Here is a 24,532-nt window from a genome sequence, read left to right as displayed (position 1 = left end):
CAGAAGAAGAAGGAGATGACGTAGCAGCAGTTCAGCACATAGCAGTGCAGTAACTCCCAGAAAAACAAACAAACAAACAAACACTATGGCAACCAAGAAGCAGAAGACGCACCTCTGGATGGACAAGGAAATTACATTCCTGCTCCGCCATCTTCATTCATCGCTAGCTTTCTCTTCGGGTCAACCGGAACTGGTTCAATACGCACTATATTAAAAAGGACACAGCGCCAACTATCAAGGCGGAGTCAGACGGACTTGGTCAGAAATTTGATTTTCTCTTCTGCATGTATACTCAGACAAGACGAGAAGTCCGACTTGACTGATTAGCCGAGCTATGAGCTGAGCTTGACTACTGCATGTAAACGTACTGACTGAGTTATTTTAAGTTAAGTAAGAACGTATTGACATGTCACCCAACCATGATTTTTTTCCTAAACCCAACCTAGTGTAACTAAATTGAAATTATATCCTTATGTTTATGGAGAAGTTTCACCAAATCCTGATTAATATTGAAGAACCTTTGTTTTGTTTTCATTCAAGGTGTATTTTGTAACCTTTTCAAACTTAAGAGTTAATACATGTACTTTCACTTTCACTTTAAGAGATCGCAATTTTTGACGTCGGGCAGCACCACTCTCAGTCCACGCTGCACTAGTTGAGAGGAGAGACATACAACCACCATACAGAAAACATTAAAGGAGCAACCAGTCGTCACTTGTGGTCCGGGTCCTTCCTTCAATCAGCACAGTTGCAGAACACAATGCAGATCACACAGAAGTTAATAAGCGTGCATCCAGCCAGATATGAGAGTGCCGCAGGACAGGCACTCCCGCCCTACACTGACTTACTCTGATTGGTTAGGCCAATCTTACCTCTCTTACCTAAACCTAACCAACAAAGACAGCAAGTACTAGCCAATCAGAAGGGCAGTTGGGGCAAGTCATACCTTTGCCATCCTAGAAACAAAATCTTTTAGTGAAGTGGTAGGGGTGCTAATTTGTAATTCAAATCTTAAGGAAGTTGTTCTGGAAAGTATTAAATATTCATGACTACTAGGCAACACCCAGAGTAAAAGTTTTTGGTATTTTTCATTTCGAGTTTAACACTTTAAAACTCAGTACAGATGAAGCTAATCTACATCATCAGGGCTGTGTGGGTGTAGTTTGCTTAGAGTGACTGCCAGCTGGCAACACAAGAAAACAATTACAATGAGATTTTGCTTCAAATATTGCTAAATCCTAACTGGTTTACAGAAGTATGCGACATCAAGATATCCCAACCAAGTTATATTTACTTAGAACTAGTTAGAAGCACAACAATAAAAACACAAATGCAGATAAGCAATTAGGAACCTGGGAAAAAGGATTTTCAGGGACTTTAAGTCATTTAACAAGCAAAATTTGAGGATCTGCAACTTTTCTATATCACTAAAAATTAAATATCTTTGTGTTTTGGACTGTTGGTTGGACAAAGACATCATTGCAGTGGGAATTTTTCACTGCTTTCACACGGTTTTATAGAGTAAACATAGGATACTGAAAATAATCATGCGTCACAGCCCTAATCCTGGCTACTCTGGATGTTAATGTGCACATTCTTGCTAAGTTAATTCACCCGATACAGACACATAATCCAGCATACTGTACATACATTAATAAGATACACTGTATAAGTGTTGAAGTGAATACTTAGCAGAGGATTAGCAGAGCTGAAACTGGGTTGTCCAGCTTCTGTCCAGAAAGGGAATCAGCAGGGCCTCATTTGTTGGAGGCTCTGTGGCAGCTCCCACTTCACCTGGGCTCTCCCGTGTTTAATTGGCCTCATTATGTGATTAACTTAGCAAATTTACCCCTTACCCTCAAGGCACAGCTTTCAACACTGGCCGACCACAGACCCTCCCAAAGTCACTCCATCACTTGAAAACACAATGTCAGCGTTTAGGCTGGCCATCTCATTCCACTGGGAAGTTTTCATTTTCCAGCAGAGATGCCTGTTTGCCTATATTAACCTCGGCACCTTTGACTCAACGCACCGCTTTTAAACATGCAGTAATTCATTCTAGGATGATTAGCAATATATCATTGTTTCCTTAGAAATGCTCAGTATGCATATTATGTTGCTTATCACACTTTATATGCCTAGCATGATTTCTGCAAGCTCTGTAAATTGTTGTATTATGCATGGCCCGTGTTGGTGTTTGCATCCAGACCTTAGCCTCGCGCTTTCAAAAAGTGAGAGGTTTTATATATGAAACATAAATCTATTTTATTCCAGGGTACAAAAAAAGTGCGTGTTGTAATGTGGCAGTCTGTTCGTCAGAATAGATGGATATAGGTGTTGCCATGGAGTGAGTGGAAAGAAACAGTAGATTGTCCAATCCAACACACAAAATCTAATATTTTGAAAGCTCCGGTTGTTTGTTTGAAGGTTTGTAGATATTGGTTTCGTTTTGTTGATGTCCTCGGAGGGTAGTATGGAAAATGAAAGGAAGATGAAAAACAAAGTCCATGATATTAATCTATTCTGTCATCACTGAAATCTCACAGGTCCTCTGTGGGCTCACTGACAGTCGGATGAAATGGCCAGTAAAGTGCCAATTTTACCAGACCACTTGTTATTTGTCAGCAAAAGTCATGGGTTCGCTTCCTTGTTTAATAACCAGAGAAGGAGAAGGTGATGGGGGGGGGGGTCCGTGTGTGGGGGTAGAGGAGGGGAGGAGGGGGCAAGCAGGGTAGGGGAGAAGTTTACAAATGGGATCCATCATTTTTCATGCACAGGGGTGACATCCCTCCGTCAGCCAATTTCGCTCCGATAGCCCAGTCCCTTGGTTCATTGATATCTGCATTAGGGACCTTTGTTAAAGGTCTCATCTAAATGCATTGAAAAACGCCTTGCTCCCTCTGTGTACCTCCTTCCTTTAAAACTGTGTGCGTGCATGCATGTTGCTTGCGCAAAGATTTGCCGACTTGGCTTTGTCTACATTAAGGTTAGTCTTTGTGGCAGAGCGACGTCTGAACCTGGAGAGGGGAAGAAAAAAAACAACAGCCGCTGAGAAAACCATCAACAAAGCCACAACAAAAGCCAGCTGCTCAGAGTGCTCTCACGAGTGTTTTCTCACTCTCTTGTCACTGAGTACGTCTGTAATGTAATGAATTTAATAAATCTGTCCAAATTAACAGCAGCGAACGGAACATGACCTTTGAACTTGTTTCAAGAATAGGCCAGGAGGCATTGTGAAGGAGCACGTTTCAAATTGATATAAATATGACAGTGCCTTGTGTTTGAAGTTGGTTGGAGTAGACCCATTAACCAAAACACTTCACAGCCACTTCATTTTATTCCACTAAAAACATCACCCTTCATGTCGCCGCACTTGTACAGTCCTGCAGGTTCACACCAACCTGACTGTACATCCCTTGCTACCATTAAGAAGATTTAATTTGCTATTCCTGTCCATCTACTTTACAGAGCCATAGTGTGATACAGCAGAGGTGCTGAAGGGCTAATGTCGCTGTCAATCCACCATCCCCTCAGCTACAATCTCATGGCTTAATTTCCACACGGATCCGAGTACCCTCGAGCTTCGAGAGGTCTCATTCACATACTTGAATCAAAATTGCCCCCAAACTCTCTTGTCCAGTAATTTCACAACACTTTGGTTATAAGCAATGTTGCACTTTGAATTTTAGCAGCTGCACCTCCTTTTTTTTTTTTGTCCACGAACTTTCCAGTAAAAGGCAAGCCACACACACACCCAGCCAATCTCATTAATATGTTTAATGTAAATGTATGTGGAACATTTCATTTGCAGCTTTTAGGTAGTTAGGCGATATCTCCTGGCACTTTTGTAAGATATATTAAGAATAGTAATTAATAAACTTGATAATCTGAAATTGACTAATAATTTGGTGCTTGAGGACATCTCCACAGTATGGTCCCATAGGGATCCCATTAAAAGTCCTACTGACTATAATCTATAGTTGCGCTATATGATTCAGCCATGCTGCCCTTGCAACAATATTGAAATCCACTTTCAAATGACTTTGGAATTAATAATTTACGTTAAGTTTATGGACCTTGTGGTACATGACAATAGCCGCTCTGACATGAATACTAGTGTGTCCCAGAATGTTTACAAAGACAATTGCACTGGGAGCGTCTGTCACTGCCTGTCACCACTTTGAAGAGAAAATGTGAGTGTTTGACACATGCTATTATGTTGTTGTCCTATTTTCAGATACGCTGCAGGAGAGGACAGGTCTGTGTTAGTGTTCTTTAGTCAGAGCTGTTTGGGCTTTCTAAGGATGAATTAAAATGTGATTAACAGCAGCGAGGCCTTGACCCTGGCTTGAATAATACTCTGTGAATCACAGGGAGTGGTGCGCCATTCTTAATGCTCATGGTGATGCGCTGTCTTTTAAATAAACTTATTGCCGCCATACTCTTTTATCATGTGAGGCGGAAATGTCAGCGCCAACTCAAACAGGCCCGGCCAAAGCTCCCGAACATGGTGAGATTGGATGTGATATCAGTGCAAGGGTCACTGACAAAAGAAATTGGGTTTTATGCAGAGCGTGCCTCAATACACAACACTCCCAAACCAAAGGTAAAAGCAAAGCCCTTACCCGCTATTTTCGACCCATCATTATTTCTCATAAATCCCAAACTAGCCAAGACCAGTGCCTTTGACAGCATGACTGATGAGTTTGCCGTCGTGAATGTCAAGAGAAATGGTCTCCCGCACCTTATCTCCCCTATTTCTCATTGTGAGTGAGACTTGGGGTTTTTATGGAGAAAAGCCACGGCCGTTGTGATGAGCATTACCCGGTGATAATGAAGGGCACGCCGCTGTACTGTCAGCCTCTACAGACAGACAGACAGGCAGGGGGAAAAGCAGGCAGGCAGGGACCTGCTGGCTGCTGAGAGACGTTGTCCATTCATGCGTTTATGTGCCCTTATGTCTTTATCTGGAGACCAGGATAAATGAGCATATTTATTTATTTACACTATGTCAGCGCAGTGATTGCCTTATCTGCCGCTGCCTTCATTCATGGAGGGAAATGTCAAGAGGTAATCAAGTCGAATGTGCCTTCTGTCAATGCTATTCACGGATCTCAAATTGTATATTGAAAATATTGGGGTGATGGGTCTGTAAAATGCTCCTCTCTGACATATTTGATTTAACTGGAGATGTTTCCGTACTGTTTGATTATTCATATCATCCACCTTTAGACCACATATAGCTCCATACAGTAATGGAAAAAATAGAAACCATACATACTTAATGTTTGGGTTTTCACTCTGAAAGTCTTACTGCTCATTGAACAATTATGGTGTGTTTGAGTGCGTTTGAAATTTAACCAAGTCAAGTGGAGGGTTTTTTTTCAACACCGCTTATGTTTTTGAAAAAAAGGGGGGAAAATGATTTGATGAGCATGCTTTCTAGTCCCAGAAGTGAGCCACATATCCCACTGAGGCTACCGTTAAGGGGCTTTTAGTGATCCTGCCTGTAACTTGGCATGCGCACCTGCCAGTACAGACGAAGGATAATGAGCTCGGACCCAGGTCTGAGCTGTGGCTCTGAGGCAGGAAGCTGCATATTTATGACGGCTTTAAGGAGCATTTATTGCCTAGTTTCCATCAGAACATTGTCTGCAGAGACCTGACAGCTTTCTTTAGAGATTAGTCTCAGATACCCCCTGTTTGGTGGCAGTCTGGCCAGATCTCTCTCCCTGCTGGTCTGCTTTCCTTTCCATCTTTATCGTCTCCTCACCCCCTTCCCTCTATTCCTCTCCTCCCTTGTTGTATTTCTCTCCCCTTTCTCTGCCGCTCCCTGAAGTTTTCCACACTTTGTGTCACCGCATGTCCTCTGGTTACACTGATACAAATCGGGGTTAAAACATTTGTTTACTGTGAGGAAAGGCAGAGAGGGAGAGAGAGGGAGAGAAACAGCACTGTGCTAAATGTCAAGGATGATGAGGTGGGTCAGGCTGGCAGTGCTGTTGCGATTACGGCTGTCTTCGCACGGCATCATCACAAACCCTGACAACCGCGCATCGACTGCACAATTTATGCTCGGGAGGGCTAAGTCCTTCCAGTTCCGCTGTTTCACCAAGAAATTAAATTCACATGTTATCTTTGAGAACATCCTTCCTCTTTTCCTCTCCAATACCAGTGTCAGGAGTAAAGAAATGTGCGGTGTCAAACTGCGCTGTTCAAACCGAAGAATAATGGATTCTGGCATAAGGAATCATTTCTGTCTTTCTGGGCGAAAGGCACACTCATCTGCTTGCTGTTGATGTGTGCTTCCTTCAATAAATAAACAGATATATAGGCACTAATAGGCTTTCAAAATACGGAAGAAAAGTTTGATATCATTTTTTAACGAGTTTTGACCACAGAAAACCAAGCAGGTTGTCAACTATCTGCCGCACGGTATGACAAGCTTGAATGTGCTCACGCCTACACCCCACGCCTGTATGTTTGCCGAGCGCCTTGTGTATGAGCTATATGATTCTTTCATGAGCTGTGTGGTGGCTGGCCTTTCATAGGCGTGCTCTCATTGAGCACTTAATCAATACCTGTCATCTTGAACTCATCCTCTAAAGTAGGCCCCTGTTCTTTGTCTTCCCCCCGTAATCCATCTCCATACAGCTATTTGAATTTGTATTACGCACTAAGAGGACCTTCTTCACTATCAGAAGACTTAACAGATTGTTTAAGGGCCCTCAGTACGTATTTTCATAAGCACAAGACCCAGTTTATAAAAATCTATACAAGGGCCTGAGGACCTGGGGCACTGTGGCAAGCAGGGTAAGCCGGGAACGTGCGGAGAATTTCAGATTTGGCGGAAGGCAATTTCGGTGTCTTGGTTTTTCTGATTGTTTTGTTAAAGCTGGTTTTATTGCTGTTGCTCTGCTCTTCTGTCTGTCTATTTGCTTTGGGTTTAAGGAGTCGCCAAAGGTAATTTATAGTATTTCCCCCCTAGGAGAGTATTTGATAAGGCACTTCTAAAGCCGCCAGGCTACAGGCGAAAAACGGGGAGACACGCTTTGGATTCCGTGTGGTTTCTAAATCACTGGCAGCTTCTTGTGATTGTACTTTTGTGAGTCTATCTGTAGTAAAGACTGATCGTACTCTGGGCGCAACGCTCGAGTGATTGTAGTTTGTGAGTTTATCTGAAGTAAACATTGATAGTATTGGAAGACACTACGCATTTAAGTGCTTTTTTTCCCCTCCTCCCTTTACTCAACTTCTATGTTCCAGTCTTGCAGCTCAGCCTTTTCAGAAACAAATGTGCAGTGATCCATGCTCTTAACACAGTTAAGAAAATAGTTTTTCGAAAATTGGACCTTGAAGAATTCAGAGCGGGTGAGTAATTGGAGGTCAATAGAAAGCAATGCTCCACAACAGAGCTGAACTTGCAGAGAGGGAGAGAGATAGGGAGACACAGGGCGGAAGACAGAGAGAGGGAGAGAGAGAGAGAGAGGAGCCAGCAGAGTGTCAATCAGTCTGCGTTTTGCCCGCATTGCCCCTTAATTTAATCACTGTTTAATTACTGCTGTCCCCTGAGGGGCGCTCTGTTAGGTTCAGTTACTGAGCTTTTTCCCTTCCTCTGCCTTCGTCTCTGGGTGCGTATTTAGCCCTTGGACACTCTCTCTAAAGCAGGCCACTCTCTCAGAAGCCTCAGCAGTATTTCAACCTTACCTCGGGGCCCCCTGCACAAATCTGCTGATGATAATGTCAAGGGCAAGCACATATGCATATGTGTGATGAAAGCTGCCTGCAGGAGGAGAGACACCACAAACACACAACTTTATCCAGCGGAGCAAGGGCAGGGGAATATGGGAAATGTCTTGAACCACCCACCCGCTGCCCAGTCCCTTCAGGACTTCCCTGTGTAAGTCTCTGCACACAGGTTTGGGATGTAATGTGAAATCCAGCCCATCATTTAAAAAATCACTGCTGGAAGGGATGGTCAGGTTTACATAAATGCTCCCTGGCACTGTACGATGTGAGCTGCCATATCTGTGGCCAAACATAGTGCACATGTTGTGGTTTCTCTGGATTACCAGCAGCCCACCACCACAGATCCTACACAGGGGCCGCGTCGGGGGAATAGCTCACATTTAGCTCTTAAGCTACAGCAATCAATATAAATTTAGCATGGTAATGATCAGGTGCAGGGGGTGTAAGTCTCCCGTGCTTCTCTCTCTCTCTTTTCCCGGTTCATGCCACGGCGCTCCTGCTCCCAGAGGCCTGTGGGTAACACAGCTAAGGCTCCACGCTGCACGTCAAACCTCAACTGAGGATTACAGCGGGGAAACAAACAAACAAGGCTGTCTCAGAGTCTTAGCGACAGGCACAGGCAATAGCCGGCGCTGGTAATGAAGCCACTGACGGCACACACTTATGCACAGACACACACACACACACCTCAACAGCTCTCAACCCTGCACAATTCCCTTCCTGGTGCAGCAGAGGTATTTTAGACTGTGTTAAGGATATAATGGGACAAATAGAGATGATGTGATGAGGGGGCTGTGTGTGTGTGTGTGTGTGACTGATAGATGAGATGCTGTCTCTCAGGAGAGTGTCCGCGATGATGACTATCGCCAGGGGAGGAGAGTTGAGACAGTTGTGGCTCCTGGGTATTCAGATTGGAGTGTTGACAGGTTTATTATTGAAGTTTTTTTCCCATTCTTTCTATCACTGGCTGGGTGGTGTCGGGGTGTGATAGTCACTGTCTTCTTCTGTACTTTCCGTCTTGACAGACAACAAGTGTGCTGTTCCTACACCAGCTGGTCTCTCGCCACTCTGGCAGCCATCTCAAGGCATCCGGAGGAGACAACAATGATGTAGATTAATTAAAACGGCATAACACTTAATGCTTTTCGCCGTCTATTTTTACACCCAAAGTTGTAAAGAATTTTTACACTGCGAGGTGCAGCATTAAGGCCAAAAGCAAATTGGCTGGAGGACCGTGCCAAATGTAATCGCCTCTACGCTGGCTCGCTCTCCTCGTTTGTGTCAAGCAGGATGCCTAGCCAGGGTATCAAGGCCCGTAATGCAATTGACGACCTGCTGCCTCTGACATTAATAAAGATGGAACACGTACAGGAAATTAAACTCTCACTTTCCTATTGTAATGAGATCTTATCCATCATGATACTGTTTACCTCACAATCAGATAAAATGATCAAATTGAAGCTCAATCAGAGCCTCACACAATGCCATCGCTGTAACCTGCTGGCATTACTCTTCTAAATGGATGGAAAAGTGAATGAGATTTAAATAAAGACTCTATATGTTAATGGGCAGGGTTTAGCTCCCCTGGTGATCCACTTTCTACAGAGAAGAGGGGGAGAAGTGACGAGGGGGGGCATGTAGCCAGCACTGAAGATGAATGTCAGTAGTTGTTGTGTTATACACATAGCTAATCTCCTTCTTCTTGTTTTAAAAAATGCAAGAAGGAGGAAAGTGAACACGTTGACCCGAGCAAGCGTCTCAGGCGTCTCTGTGTCCCGGTTGGCCACAAGAGGGAAGTAGCTAGCTACAGAGACAGACCACAGGCCACAGGTCCATAATGGAGAGATGTGAGATATATTAACTAAAGGGTATTATCATCTGCTTTACTTTTACAGATCACTGCATTTTTTTCTTCATTACATGAGTCTATGATCTCTGATACAGAAGAGGGGAGAGCACTATGGACAAGGAGATGAGGCAATGCAGACTTTAATGGTATTGGCTTTTATACGTAATAAGGGGGCACTGATCAAAGGTTCACAATACTCAAAAGCAGCTAGGTTGCACTCAGGAGGGGCACCAAGTGCTCTCCAGCCAGGCTGAGTAAATTGCCAGATCAGCTAATCAGAATTCAACTGGAAGATGTAAGTTAGTGGAGACTAATTGAAGACAGATTTAAGGGGCATCCATCTGGATATGGCAACCCTCTCCCACTCTCCTTAGTAATTTCTGGTGAATATTAATAATGTTTTTTATATAATAGTGTATGTGTGGAGTGGGGGGGGAGGGGGAGGGGGAGGGAAGGGTCCTCCAAATGAAGCAACTAAAAAGCCTCAAACGTACAGGGTGAAATTACTCCGAGGATATCTCAAGCAGACTATCCATTTACTTGCCCTCTTGGCTCCTCCTGGGCACGGGGAGGGCGATTGGTGGAGGAGCCACGCACTTATGAAAAACAGCACATGTGGGATGTTATCAGCACCTGCTCAACATGGGTATATGAGCCAATTAAGCAAGTACGGTTGTATGTTGTCCTCCACTACATGATTAGAATCAGAATCTGCGGCTGTGTGGTCCTTCTTGACCCGACTCACGTTAAGATGGAATATTCCCTGGAAAAAGGTTCACTTAATGAAGAGTATTGAGCCACAGCCTGATCAAGACGTAGGCAGGATGGATGCAACCGCAGATTAATGAAGTCGTTGAGATAAGAGTGGGTTGAATTTGCATAAGACACTCAACAAGAATTAGTAGCATTATATATGTAATGTAGGCAGTGTAAATGCTGTGGAATAAATGGAGTTTTAACCTGTAGATTATAGTGAGACACACTACTGCAACCAGTGGTGGAAAAAGTGCTCAGATCGTTAACTTAAAAGGACAGTACACCCTAAAATCAAAGCCACATATTTTTCCTCTTACCTGTAGTGCTGTTTATGGGTCTAGATTGTTACTATTTTCTTTCTACCAAACTTCTACCAAACTACACCCACCAACTGTATCACTATGCAGAAGAAAGAGTGCATCTACTCATGGACGAGCTGCTCATGCTAGTGACAGCGCAAAATGTAAATGTTAATGGCGTCCCCCTTGGCTGAGCTGTAACATAAGCTAGCTCAGCGGTGCGATGTAAGCTAGCAGTAGATGCACTCTTCCTTCTGCACAGTGATACAGTTGGCGGGTGTAGTTCAGTAGAGAGAAAATAGTTCCTACATGAAACTGCTCTGACTTTTTCAGATGTATTCTTTTGTCACTTTGAGCACCACAAGCCAAGTGCCATTTAGCTCCATTATATTTGAGAAAAGGCAGACATCTCTACAGCTGATATCTCGAACACTCGGCAACTCACACCAAAACAGTCTACACTGAGAAATAGCACTACAGATAAGAGGAAACATATGTAGTTTTGATTTTGGGGTGAACTGTCCCTTTAAGTAAAAGTAGAAATACTATAGAGTGCTCCAGGAATGAGTCCTAAAACCCGCAAATGAGTTAGCATTTTTGCATTCCTGCTTCCTTTGAGTCAGTTAATTTTTTAAGTGGTTTTTAGTTAGATGCCTGAAATAAGGTCTGTAGTTAACAGTTTAAGAGACTTTCACGTTTTGTTCTGTGATATAAAATACATCAGTATATACTCCACTCCTTCATTTTGAAGCTTTTAGATGCTAACAAGTGGCTAAATGAGACTACAGAACATCACCATGCTGAACACAGCTTTACAGCCTTATTGTGACGGCGACATTAAGTCATATGACCTCAGTGTAATTGCCTAATATTAGCTTTTTATGACTGGAGATTGCATTTACACTTCAAAAATCATAATAGTGGTGTTTATTTGTAAAGTTTATTTTGCTGAACAGTATAAAAAAAAAAGAAAAGTGTTGGCCTCAAATCTTATATTCTCCAATAATCCAAAATTCAAGAGGAAAATATTATTGGATTTTTGGCAAGGGAACTATGGTGATACTAACTTCTGCATCTGCCGACAAAAAACTCTATAGTCTATAAATACTCCTTTACAAGTGAAAGCCCTGAATTCACAATGGTACCAAAGTAAAAGTGCATCAGTGTGGAGCCAATAGATTTGTATACTGCTGGGTAGATCAGTAGTATAGTACTGCGTCATGTCATATATTTCAATGTAAAAAATAACTAGTAGCAAAGTGTCAAATAAATGTAGTGGAGTAAAAAGCACATTATTTCTCTCTGAGGTGTTGTGAAGTATAATGTATTGTAAAATGAAAATACTCAAATAAAGTACAAGTATGACAAAATTTTATTTTAGCACTTGATTAAATGTACTTAGTTACTTTCCATAACTGACTACAACCCTCAGTTTTAATGGCATGTTTTTCCTTAGCTGACAGTTGTCACATTAAAGTCACAGTGAAACAACAGTAACAGTATCTTAATCTTCGTGGACGACAGCAGGGTTTAGTTATGAGAAAGATTTAAATGAAATTTGATGGCACTGTGAAAAAAGTGGGTGAATATTGTGAGCTGTGGGACTGTTCACATCTAAACCACACCTCCTTCACCTGTGTTGTTAGTTCAGGAGGATGATAAGGTTTAAACGAATAAATTAGACCTCACTAACATTCATTGGCAATGTGAAGAACATATGATGATACTGGCCAAATACAAATCAGTGGTCAAGTGCTGCTCAAGATGAGTCATCAAAAACATTTTTATGTTTAACAGGTAGAGAAAATGGAGAGCTTTTGATATAATTTTTTTTATTTTATTTTGCATGTAAAACAAGACAAATGACTAATTTAACACAGGGACACAGAAATTGTGTTTTTCATTTCACTCTGTCTTGTGTTTCGGAGCGTTCATGCTGTTTAAGCCACAAAAACACATTTTTCTTCACATGGTCTTTGCATGATCCATGTCTTCACTTTTCACGGATTCAATTCTGTGACCCTACGACATCATTTTTTTTCTTCCTTGTGCTTTGCAGTGGATCCAGATCTCGCAGTGAAAACACCGGGGCAAAGAACATCGTCAATATGGCATTCACAACGGCTGTTATTTCCCCCAGGACGTGGAATCACACATTTGAAACAGTCCTCTGGGGAGATATTTAGACAACAGACCGATCCAAACTGCTGGTAACTCAAACCTCGCTGTCACACCGCTGCCTTTAACAGACTTTAAAAAGGGAAAAAAGACAGAGAAATAGGTCAATAGATGTATCAGCTGCCACAATCTGTGATTTTATTTGTCTTTTTTTGCACAAAAACATGTAAAAATAGACACAAGAACAATAAAACTGAAAAACAATACAATAATGTGAAAGTACGGTATGTTTAAGATCTTAGGGTCATCACAAAGGTCCTACATCTCTTAAAGAAATGCACTGTTCCACAGATCCTCTGTACCTCAAAGGAAAGTGACAGTACTATACTATAAAGGTATTTAGAGAAAATGATAAATCCTAAAAAGCTGTCATCGTGGTGATTCCATTTAGCGTATGATTACTGTCCCAGATGTCAGTGATGATGGAGGCAACAAGGAGGAGTGTTATATTAGTCCCCAAAGCCTGACAACAATAATACCTTTCCTATTTTACAGCCTAACTTTCTCTTACTCCACAAGGAGACATTTTCACTACGCTGCTTTGATATGCCTGGCTGCTTGGTAGCTGTTGTAGAAAAAAGAAAGAAAAAAAAACCTCCCACCACATCGACAGGTGTCTGATTTCTATTCCCACGGCAAACGCACGCCACAGCTAGATGCAGATTGCCTGTGGAGATCACCGTTTGTGTGAAATAATAGTGTATGTGGAAATACTGGCCCGGGGACAGTCTGCAGGCCTTCAGATGAGATGTGTGTTTGAGAAGAAATGATACAACAGTGAGGGAGTGATTGCCGTAATGACAGATCCCTAACCAGACATTTTTCATAAATGGAAACTTGGGTTTGGGCCTGAAAAGAATCAAGAATGGATATGTCAAAGTGTGAGACAATTTAGAGAAAATGTTTTTGTGCTAAATTGCTGCATCATGGATGCTCGGGACGCTTTAAGGTAATGGAGTTCACGCCTGGGTAGAATCACTCAATCCATGAAAGTTTGGAAAGACTCTTGTTGACAGACGAGAAGAAGTCTGAGCAAGTTTCTCATCTGACTTGCCTTGAATGTTTTCTTTTGATTGATGGGTTTACATTTGACATAATGCACCGCTGGAGCATGAATAAATGGAATACTTTTTACATATATTTAACACTTAGGGTATATCAAGACTCTCTCTCTCTCAATGACATTTTCTTCTGGTATGCAAAATGGAAGGTCTAACCTGAGGGTATGACAATATGATTAGAATGGGAAGTCATTCGCCCTCCATCCTCACAGCCACTGTGATAAAAATATAAGAAAGTGATTAGGGGGTAGAGAAAGCTTTAGTTCATTTATATTTTATATCATTTGAAAAAGTAATCTGACCTATAGACGCTGTGGCTCACACTGGATATGGAAGTAAGGAAGCAGACGTCTGTATAAGACTACTTAATTTCAATGGAATCACTGCATTATTTACGTCATTAAAAACCAAGACTACTGTATAACCCATATTCAGGGGACAAAAGCACTAATACAAGGTTGGAGATGAAAATAAGGTGACAGCATGGGCACTCTGCAAAGATATATCTTAAATCAGCCTGATCAGTCTAGCATAATATGATGGTTATTACATTTAGGCTGTATATATGGATATCTGTCAGGGAATATGGCATGCTGTTAGTGTGGGATCACATCATATATAGCGAGAGAGTTTAACATCAGAGAGACACTGGTTGAACTCCATACATTATTACTGCTGCGATGTGTCAGTTTCAATTTTCACTACATTGCCCCTGTGGTTAATAATTAGATGTTTTGCAAACACTTTTTTTTGCAGTCAGTTAGGAAAGTGTCAGTTTTTCACCCACCAATTATTGTTTCAAACATTCAGCAATGAAACTTTGAATTTTTTTTTAACCCTTTATTAACTGATTTTTGGCACTTACAGGCAGCAGAAACAAGCTGCAAACACAACCACTGACACTGTATCACCTTTTTGCTCTGTTTTTGGTCTCCACCACCACCTGAGGGAAATTTTGGCTAAATGCTTCACTATGTTCACCGAATTGTAGCTTTGTCCATCAGCCATTTGGTGCTGTTATTGTTGCGCATATTGGGGTTTTTAAAGGAGGGATGTGACATTCTGGGCTGATACGATACCCGTGTTTAAAATAACAGTTTGGTTGATAGCTGATACAGATTGTTACAACCCAGTATGTGTCTAGGGGTAAGGGAAGCAACATAAAACCAAACAATGAAGTGAATAAGGCAAGCTGCCGTTTATTCATTCACAAAATAAACAATACAAGCTACGCTTTATAAAAAAAGGCGGTACAGAAAAGAAAAACGCGCTCGCAAGCTCTGTAACACAACCCGGAAATCGGGCTTCACGAAAGGAGCCTCGGTGGTAAATTACATTTAAACAAATTCAGGGAAGGGCGGCGGGTGACGGCAAACCATAAAACAATTAAAACAAAACTCTGACCTGTCACCAACAAAATAAACACCCCAACTAACTTAACTAACGGTGGTGGAAGGCCACCCAGAATAACAAAACTTAAACAAATCTGCCTGTCTGCTCTATGACTTACCTCACAAACAAAACAACACTCAAACCGACACCCATAAAGCTAGTGTACCATACATCAAACAATCTACGTGTGTGTGCAAAGGAGATATAGCTAGGCTACAAAGCTAAATCCTAAAGCCCATATATTCCCAAATACAACAACAACAACGAACAGATTATAGCAGCTGAAAACACAAACGGAGCGAGGCGGACTGCTCAGGTTAAATCACAGCCGCGATTGCTCTTGACTTCGTGCAGCCTTTAAAGGTTCAGACGAGGGGCCGGTGAAGCGGTGATTGGCCGGAACCGATGATGACAGCGAGGGGGCCGGCCGACCAGCAAGCGAAGGAACACTGAACAGCAGCAGAGGAGAGCGGGCTGGAGGCGTGGTCCGCCGGGATTCCCTCCAGAAGAGCAGACAATTAGACTCACATAAATGATTGACAAGTGCTGGCCGAATAATTCCCATAATGACATGCACAGCACATTAAACACAGAAAATAAATGTACTAAGGTCCGGAGACCGTAACACCCCCCCACATAAATACAAACCTGCCGGATTTGTTACCAAACAGACTACACCCGGTTGTTCAGATCCGTTTTAAAGTCATGCAGTCCTTCATTACACTACCTTTGAATGAGCACAAATTCAGTCATACACAGTTATGAAATAATCTTTAAAATAACCTTCTTTCACGTGGAAAAAAAAAAACTGCTTCAGAAGTCATTTTCCTTACATATAATGTCATAATTCCCTCTGTAATATCTATTTTAGATTGGTTTGTTAAACATCAACACATTTCTCCTTCAAACTACTGTATTTATTCAAGTTTCTCGCAAACTACATTTTACAAGATTACATTTGAACACATCATGAAAACTTACTTTTGCCCAATGCTCATTTTTAATGAGGAGAGTTTGAACACATCATAATTTAACTCAATCTCCATCAGCAGTTAGTTAGCCAAAATTAGGCTAACTTTAACTAACTCTCCTCGTGCCGATGTCAACATGGATTTGTCGTTCACCATGTAGCATTATCAGTGAAAAAAATAGGGTGTGTCCCCTGGGGAAGCTGTCTGTTAATCTCAAAGATGTTTTCTATCTTCCCCAGGACGACGGGACACCATTAGGTTAAAGCCCTGCTTTATAGCCTGCGTGAAATTGATGTGACACAACAGAAAAACGTCGGCCACTGCTAAGGATTAATGTCATCTTATTTGCCGATACGCCAATGGCAATTCACAAAGCGAATATCGGCTGATACCGATTTGTGGCAGATAAATTGGTGTATGCCTATTTTCAAACTTTTTTTGCTGAAAAAATAAAAAAACAAAAACACTAACAAAAAACAGCTGCCAGCTGTGGCTGAAACTGACGCTGATGAGAACCGTGAGAGTGAACCAAAACAGTAATGTTGTGAGGTGTAAAACCAAAACAGTGGGCAAAGAAACACCTAAAGTGAAAATAGACTAATGGTTTGTGCTTGAGTTATCATTATAAAGTATATTTTGATTGCATGATTTAATGGCCATATTATTGGCATTTAGATTGGTTCCCATATGCCCCACTTTCACTTGACAATATTTGTTTGCCACAAGGTAAAAAATGAAGGCTCAATATACAGTGCAGAGGAAGTGCATTAACCATTGTGCAACCAAAACAGCATGTGGATAGCACTTTTGTTTTTTTTTCCTCCCAGTTTTCTTATCTGTAGCTATCCCTAGTTACCAAAGACTATCAATAGCCTCCATTACAGTGGCTGTTTTAGGCGGGAATATTGCACCGTTATTCTACCTCACCAGTCTGTATAATAGGTACGATCATGGAATGGGGGACAGAGTTGTCTCGCCTTTAGACCGTAACAGCACCAATTCGACATCTGTGTAAAATGTGAGCTAGTGGGACAGAAGGAGTATGATGTTTTGATGACTTATATGTGCAACCCAAAACCAGGAGATTTAAAAAGCAGCTAGCAGCAGTTAGCAGCTAACACAAAGCAGAAGAACAGCAACCAAAAATGTTCTTTGTGGCAGTATTGCGGGATCTCTGCATAAAAAAGGCTACTGTAGGTGTCCCCAGTGGCAGAAATGGTGGACAGTGAAACAACTGTAGTAACTGTGGAAAGCAAAATGCAGTGTGTCCTGTTAGTAGTTGCTTGACTTGGAGGATAAAGGACAGCGATACGATTGTTGTAGCAGCGGCAGCAATAGTACCACTTCGAAACAAAGAGGGGAGAAAAGTTTAAAAAGTTGTCTGTTTCCACTTGAAATGTTTGGAGCTGAAAGAAACTGTAGATTCTGGAGATAATTCTTTGTGGGTTTGTCACTGTAGTGGCTCCTTCATGTTTGAGTAGTTTAAATTGATTATTGCTGCTTTATTTTTATACCTTAACATACCTATATGTAATTTTTGCAACTGTTGTTACTGTAAACCAATTTAGTTGTAACAGTGTGCTGCTGTTTTTCATGCAAAAGGCTATTACAGTGTTCAGTATTCTGTTTTAGTGTCACCACCCCCATACACATTCTGCTCTATATCACCAAACCAAGGTGAATCAGGATACTGACATGCATTAACTTTGACCCTGCCCAAACATTTACATACACAAAACACAAACCACGTCTGTTGATGCCCCCATAAACATGACACATATGTGATGTGCCTGTCACACACGGGCCATGTCACTGTGACCGTGTGACATTGTGACAGAGCTCGTATGCCTATGTGCCTGTTTTGTGTACACATGTGAGATGGGAGCATTAGTGGAAGGGGGGGGTACATTTTCGGATTTTTGATGAGTGTGATCGTGTGGGTGCGTTTATGCTGCCTCACTTTGACAGCATTGGTCCGGCTCCATCCTGCAGGTCAGCTGGGGTTTAATTGTCAACCTTAAATATTCATGGGCACATTGAGTAGATAAATGAAGGTATAAGCACACTGTAAAATTTTCAATAGGTCAGGTGTCACTGACTTCACCGGATACAATTTACTGTATGATCCGACATTCGCTGCAATGCCAATTAATATGTTAAGAGCATGAAAAGAAACCCTAATGGCATTTTCCATTTATGCATTATGAAGTAATCCACAATGAGATGGATACCGTTAAGACTAAAGGTGCACTGCAATAAAAAGGAGCGCTTTATGAGGGTGTTTTATATAGGTATGAATCTATATAATTCTAACATAGACTCAAACCTTTGATTCTTGCAGTCATTACTTTTTACCTGAGCAATGTGTTCCCTCTTGATAACCCGAGCACACTGGTCAAATTATTTTACAGTTCATCATCGTACTCTTGGACAAAAGTGATCAAAGCATCTGTTCTGCAGGCTCACCAGGAGCCAGCTGCTCCAGCGCTTTGGAAGTTCAATCTTAGCCCAGTTAGCCAAACTGCTAATTAAAACCAGTTGTACCACACAAAAAATACTGTAGGTCTTGGACAGAGATTAGATGTTGGTTGATAATTACGCCCAGCAACTGCCAGGCCTAACCATTATGTGGCTTACAAAATGCCAGCTTTTAATAGTTATTATAATTATAATATATGACCAGTTGAGACTGAAGGTTGACATGTTATAGTGACTGTGGTCCACATGTTGGATCATGCTATAAAATGCTGTTTAATAACCAAGTAAATGCTGTTAATGCTGTTTAATAACCAAATAAAATGGGAATATCTCAAATTACATTCAACAGAATTAACAAAGCATACCTCTATTTTCAAATTATTATGCTAATGACAATAACGTAGCATCGGGCCAGCTCAGACCAGGGTCCGACAACAACACAGCTGTGCTCCATTGACTCTAATGGAGCATGTTTCAGATTTCCTTCATTTTCAGGCTGGTTTTGTGGATTTGAAGCTAAATGTTGTGCCTGGGGCACGCCGTGTATTAAAAAAATCAGACCCTGAAAAGTGTAGGGTTAGCTAGCTAGCTACTGAAGATATAGCCTACTGAATGTATACACATGCTGCTTTTGCTTTTTAATGATTATAACAGTGAAAAAAAGACCGACCCTGCTGTACAGGAACCAGTGAAGGGAAGCAGGGAAACTTTGCTCATATTCAACCAGCTCTGTGTCATCGCATTGTGCCAAACACTGTTCATCTGCACACACTGCGATGCCACACAGCTGGTTCAATATCAGCAAAGTCTCCCTTTATATTCATTGTCTTGTGTGGCGATCAGCAGTGATGTGGTGGTTCACTTTTACACTGTGATCTGTAGCCTATAGTTCGGCTTTAGCTTCTAACTGTCTTTGTCTTTTTAACCTGTTGTTGCTGCTGAGTCAGTTTGACATCCTGGATATATCCTTCAAACACAGACTGTAGACCCCTCTGTCTGCTTCTCTCTGGAATCACTCTTTCATTTTTCCAAAAATATGATAATATTTCTTCAGGGAGTGACGTTAGTTACAGTGTAGGCTCCATGCTTACTGCTACTACCATCACAAAGGGCGAGGCTTAGCAAAAGATCCGTTGGAAAGGGCTGTCTGATTGTCTTGTGTCTGATTTACAAATTACTAAAATAATTACTAGCTGAGATATTTCTTTAAGTTTTAATAGTGCAACCTGATTAAGTAAATCACCAGCTTGAGACTAGCTTGTAGTTACTTATTGTAGGAACTTGCCAGCTGGGACAGTCACAAAAAACACTGCAGAATGTAGTGCAACATGTTATTCTTCGGTTTTGTCTTGTAAAAGCGGTAAGTTTTTTGCCAATAATTTTTTGTCACAAACACCACACTTTCCAGGCATTAAATGTTTACACATGACCAAATTAGAATCAGTATCTTAGCAACACAATCAAAGCCAACTTAACCCAACTCAGCCACCCAGCTGTCCCCCTCTTGCCAAGGTTAGCATCCCCTCATCCAGTGTGCATCCATCCTTCTCCTTAATGGCTTATTTGACGATAATTAACCCTGAATCCTACAGAGACGGGCCGGTGAGAGATTGATGGCCTCGTCGGCCCGCTACACCTGTTCTGCCACAAGGCTCACAGTTACCAAACCATGGCCAAATATGACTGCCCTGGAGCCACGCATGTTGATGTCAAAGACAAACACAGGTCCTCCCCAGTGGCCTGGGTGTTCTGTATAGGGCAACATTGTGACCACAACCTCTGATTACACTCATTATTCCACTCAAGGCTGGCTCCTCTAAGGGGCCTCTCCTGCAGTCCCTTTTGTCCCAATTATCTACACTGTCCCTTAAAATGTCTATTCATCTGCAGCTACACATCTTCTTGCATACAGATGCGCCGACTAACCGGAAAGCATATTTCATCAGGCCATCCTTTCGTCAGTGAATCCATTTAGGGAAGGAAACAAGTGCACATTTGGGAGTCTGGCCGCACATGAGGATAGTATAATTGACAGCTGGAGTGAAATGTTGGCGGAAGTTCTTTCATTTTAACAGTTGTTGCTGTTTTGCAGACCCCCCTGTTCTTTCTATATCGAGTTAATATGAACATTCGTTTGCTCTTTTGCCATCTCGCCTCCAAACATGCATGTGAAACCACAGCTCAGAGAAATATACTAACACGTGTAGCACACTTGATTCTGTTGTCAGTGTTTATCAAACTGTTTCTTGCTGTGGTAGATTACTGCTGTGAAAGCAGATCATCATGCCAGTGCTGAATGGCATTTCCAGGCTTCACACATGTGCTTACTATTACCATGAACAGATGTTAATTACTTCTCCCCCCCCCCCCCCTTCACTTTACTTGAGATGTTCCTCACTCCCGTAGGTGGAGGCTCTGGTCTTTTTCTCAGCATGTTTGGGGTGAAGCATGGGCCTCTGTCATGTTTGCTGCAGAGGGGCTTTCGGGAGTGGGGGAATAATCGAATGCAGAAAAGTGTTTAATTTTTCATAAACAGAGGAACCACCGAATGCACACAACTAACAATGTACCCCAAAGCAGATGTAGAGCGTTTTTAATTTATGGAGAACTGAGCGAAATGGGCAGATGGAGCAAGAGGAGGTGGAGGCATGCTGAGGGACTCCACTTTTCTCTCTTCTCACCTCACAAACAAGAGAAGCCTGTGAGCGTGTGCCACAACACACACAAACACACTCCCACACAGCGCTCAAAGACACGAGCGCATGCACGAACACAGACATGTACCACCCCCACCATTTACATGCACACTTCCCACCGCCTCCATCACTTCCACCACACACAGACACACAAACACACACTTTTTTTTTCCCCCCACCGTTTGCAACACAATCCCACTCTCCCCTGTAACCCGCAACAAAACACACATAAATACATCACCCTCCCTCCCTCCCACACACCCATATGCAACCAAAAATGATCCCACCACCATCAGCCCCTCACAGACCCACACATTTAAATCCTCAGGGTTCGACTGGACCCGATTGAGAACACTCAGTAATGAACTGCCTCTTGCGCTCTACAGAGTCTGCAGGAAGTAGACAGGCTTCATTCTGGCGGGCCATATGTAGGTATGAATATGCATGGGAATCTGTCATACAGGCAACAAGCACTACATATATATGATGCCAAAGGTCGCCAGTGTGAGGAGTGAAATTAGCTCTCTGCTGGGCATTTGGAGACATGTAAGACTGTGTTTGGAAGCCGTGGGCGGACTGTGAATCATGCTAATGTGTGAATGTAGTCCTTGGCTCACTTTTAGAGGACAACATTGATTGAGAAGTTTGGCCACTTAGTGTTATTATTATTTTTATTGGAGGTAGAGGAAAAATGTTAAAGTCAACCGGTGCGTGCTGCAAATGCACCAAGGCCGCACACGAGACACGGTGGTCCACAGTTTTTGTCTTCCTGACACGATCGTTTGCGTAGACTCATTTGCATTTTTAAAAGCCAAGGTGATGCTGTATGTAGAATTTAAACAGGGGCTTAAACCCGGAAAGTATCTGTTGCATGAAAATTACATTGCTGACAGGCTATTTGTAATTTTGGGTGAGCAACACCAGAATTCCCAAAGGCACAGGAGGATGTGTAATAGCAACCGTCTGTTTGGGTGGAACACCACATAAAAATGATCGGAAATTTTAATGTTTTACATGTGCTCATATCAAAAAAATCAAATACTGGTCCTTTTATCATTATCTATTTTTTTAAGCTCCTAGGTGTTGGTAACAGACTCAAACATCTCATGTAAAGCTTTAAGGCCCTGACACACTCACTCACAACCCGTTAAATACCGATGCTTGGACAGTAGCCCTTGGCGTCAAATACTGAGGCACAGAAGCACCCTCCAGTGGCGGTATGAGATGCACTGGCGGCTGCATTTTTTAACGCTCCAAGCAGCTGCCATTGTATAAAGAGCAAGAAAATCCACTTAAGGCAGATGAGAGTTGAGGCGAATGGGTCTAACAAACTCCGCACTTTCACGCCAGAGCCCGCTGGTTGTTTCCCGTGTGAAACCAAAAGTCAATCAAGTTATTTTAATAACAGCATAGTGTGCTAGTATGTGTAGCATGATACACTAGTGACATGTCACAAGAAATTTGTACTTATTTTAAGCCAAATCATGATGTTTTTCTATAAACCCAACCATGTTGCTTAAACTCAAGGAAGTAAACCTAAAAACGTTTTTTTTTTTTCCTAAGTTCTAAGTTTATTTTGAAATAAATGAATTAACGAGCAGAAAGTGTACAATCCGAGTGAAAACAGATATTTATCATGATAAGAGACGATGAATGAATGAGCATTAATTGACTCTAGGTAGCCCTACCTAGAGTGCCATAGTTTGACGTTTAGGGCCACTGACCAAGCGTCCATATTTGCAGGTGAGAATGTCTGAGCTAACTGTTGGCCATTGGCCAATGTTGGGCCGTCGGTGAGCATCTATGACCCTAGTTTTTGTTGTGTGTCCTGCACTGCTGGCTCTTGTCAGCCTTTGTCGGCAGCTTTTCAGTTGATTGAGCTGGGGGTGTGCCATATCATCTCGCTAACGATAATACGGGTATAATTTTTGATATCAAGAAAAATTCATATTGTGATACTAAATTACATTTTGATGTCATACTGTTACCCACGGCAACAACAAGCATGCCTGAAAGCAAAATTATTACCGACTCCGCGGTGGTTCCAAAAAGAGGAGCAGCTTCAGCTGTGTGGAATAAACTGTGGCGTCCTGAATGTTTAATGAACAGACCCGGACTTCTCAGACTCTTTTAGAGAGTTACCGCCCAGAGGGAACTCAGTCAACGGTTGTTATCGCAAACATACCCTGAAATATCGTGATATTATTTTAGAGCCATATCGCTCACCCCTAGATTGAGCACGTTGAATCCATGACAGAGCCGGTCGGTGAGAGAAACCATTCTGATTGGCTGGTCAGTTTCAGTTTCATCTGAAGTGTTCTGCTTTCCCGTTTTGAATGATGAATACAGACTACCGCCACCTGCTGGTATGGAGAGTTATATCCTCTCACACAGGTGCAGCTGTCGGCTACAGTCTTTGCCGTGTGTTTAAGTGCAACTTTTTGGGCCAGACACAGGCAACCTGAGGTGACCTAACAGTCCGCCTTTGTTGCTGTCAGTTTATTAGTGTTGATTTGGTAAAAAATATGAAACAGTGAAACTTTTACAGCCTGTCTTTTAAAACAAATGTGCACAGAGTACAGTATCTGCTCTGTATCGACATGATGCCAGTCAAACTGAAGGAGTCTGAGCAGTTTTGCTTCATCTCAGCATCTTTTTTTTTTTTGGTTTTCTTTTATTGCCATTTGATTGAACAACTTCCCCTCGCAGGCTCTGCTGCTTGACATGATTTTGTTAGAGTAAGATTTGGCCCTATTGCAGATGTGTTTCATCTCTCCCAGCTGACTTGTCACTTCATTTCTAAACCCAAATTCTTCTAGTAAAAAAAAAATAACCTAAAGAAAGAGGATGTGTTTTTGTGAGCCGGGCTGCAGCTCCAACAAGCACAACTATCTCCAGCTTGTTAACTATTTATTCGAGGTGACATTAGACCAGCATTATGCTTCACCAAAACACATGTGTCCCCAGGCATGGCCTAGACGGCCTCACTGTCCCGCAGTCTTTCTGCTGTAAATTCCCCACTTAAAATTTCATGATCTCCGCTCTGCAGGATACCACTTCCATCATGAAAGAGTTCTCAAACCTAATAACCGTTACTACTCTG

General features: G+C 42.1%; 1 protein-coding gene across 1 annotated transcript in view; it reads left to right on the top strand.

Moving 5' to 3' along the window:
- The window catches only part of dcdc2c (doublecortin domain containing 2C), a 41,544-nt gene extending 28,515 nt beyond the window's left edge, over positions 1 to 13,029 (top strand). Inside the window, exon 10 of the mRNA XM_033643468.2 lies at positions 12,713 to 13,029. Coding sequence (XP_033499359.1) covers positions 12,713 to 12,733 — 21 coding nt within the window. The 3' untranslated portion in view covers positions 12,734 to 13,029. The remainder of the gene's footprint in view (positions 1 to 12,712) is intronic.
- The last annotated feature ends 11,503 nt before the right edge of the window (positions 13,030 to 24,532 follow it).

Source organism: Epinephelus lanceolatus, chromosome 15 (genome assembly GCF_041903045.1).
Source record: "Epinephelus lanceolatus isolate andai-2023 chromosome 15, ASM4190304v1, whole genome shotgun sequence".
Classification (NCBI taxonomy): domain Eukaryota; kingdom Metazoa; phylum Chordata; class Actinopteri; order Perciformes; family Serranidae; genus Epinephelus; species Epinephelus lanceolatus.
Note: the sequence above shows the minus strand (reverse complement) of the source record. Positions and strands in the feature narration are given on the sequence as shown.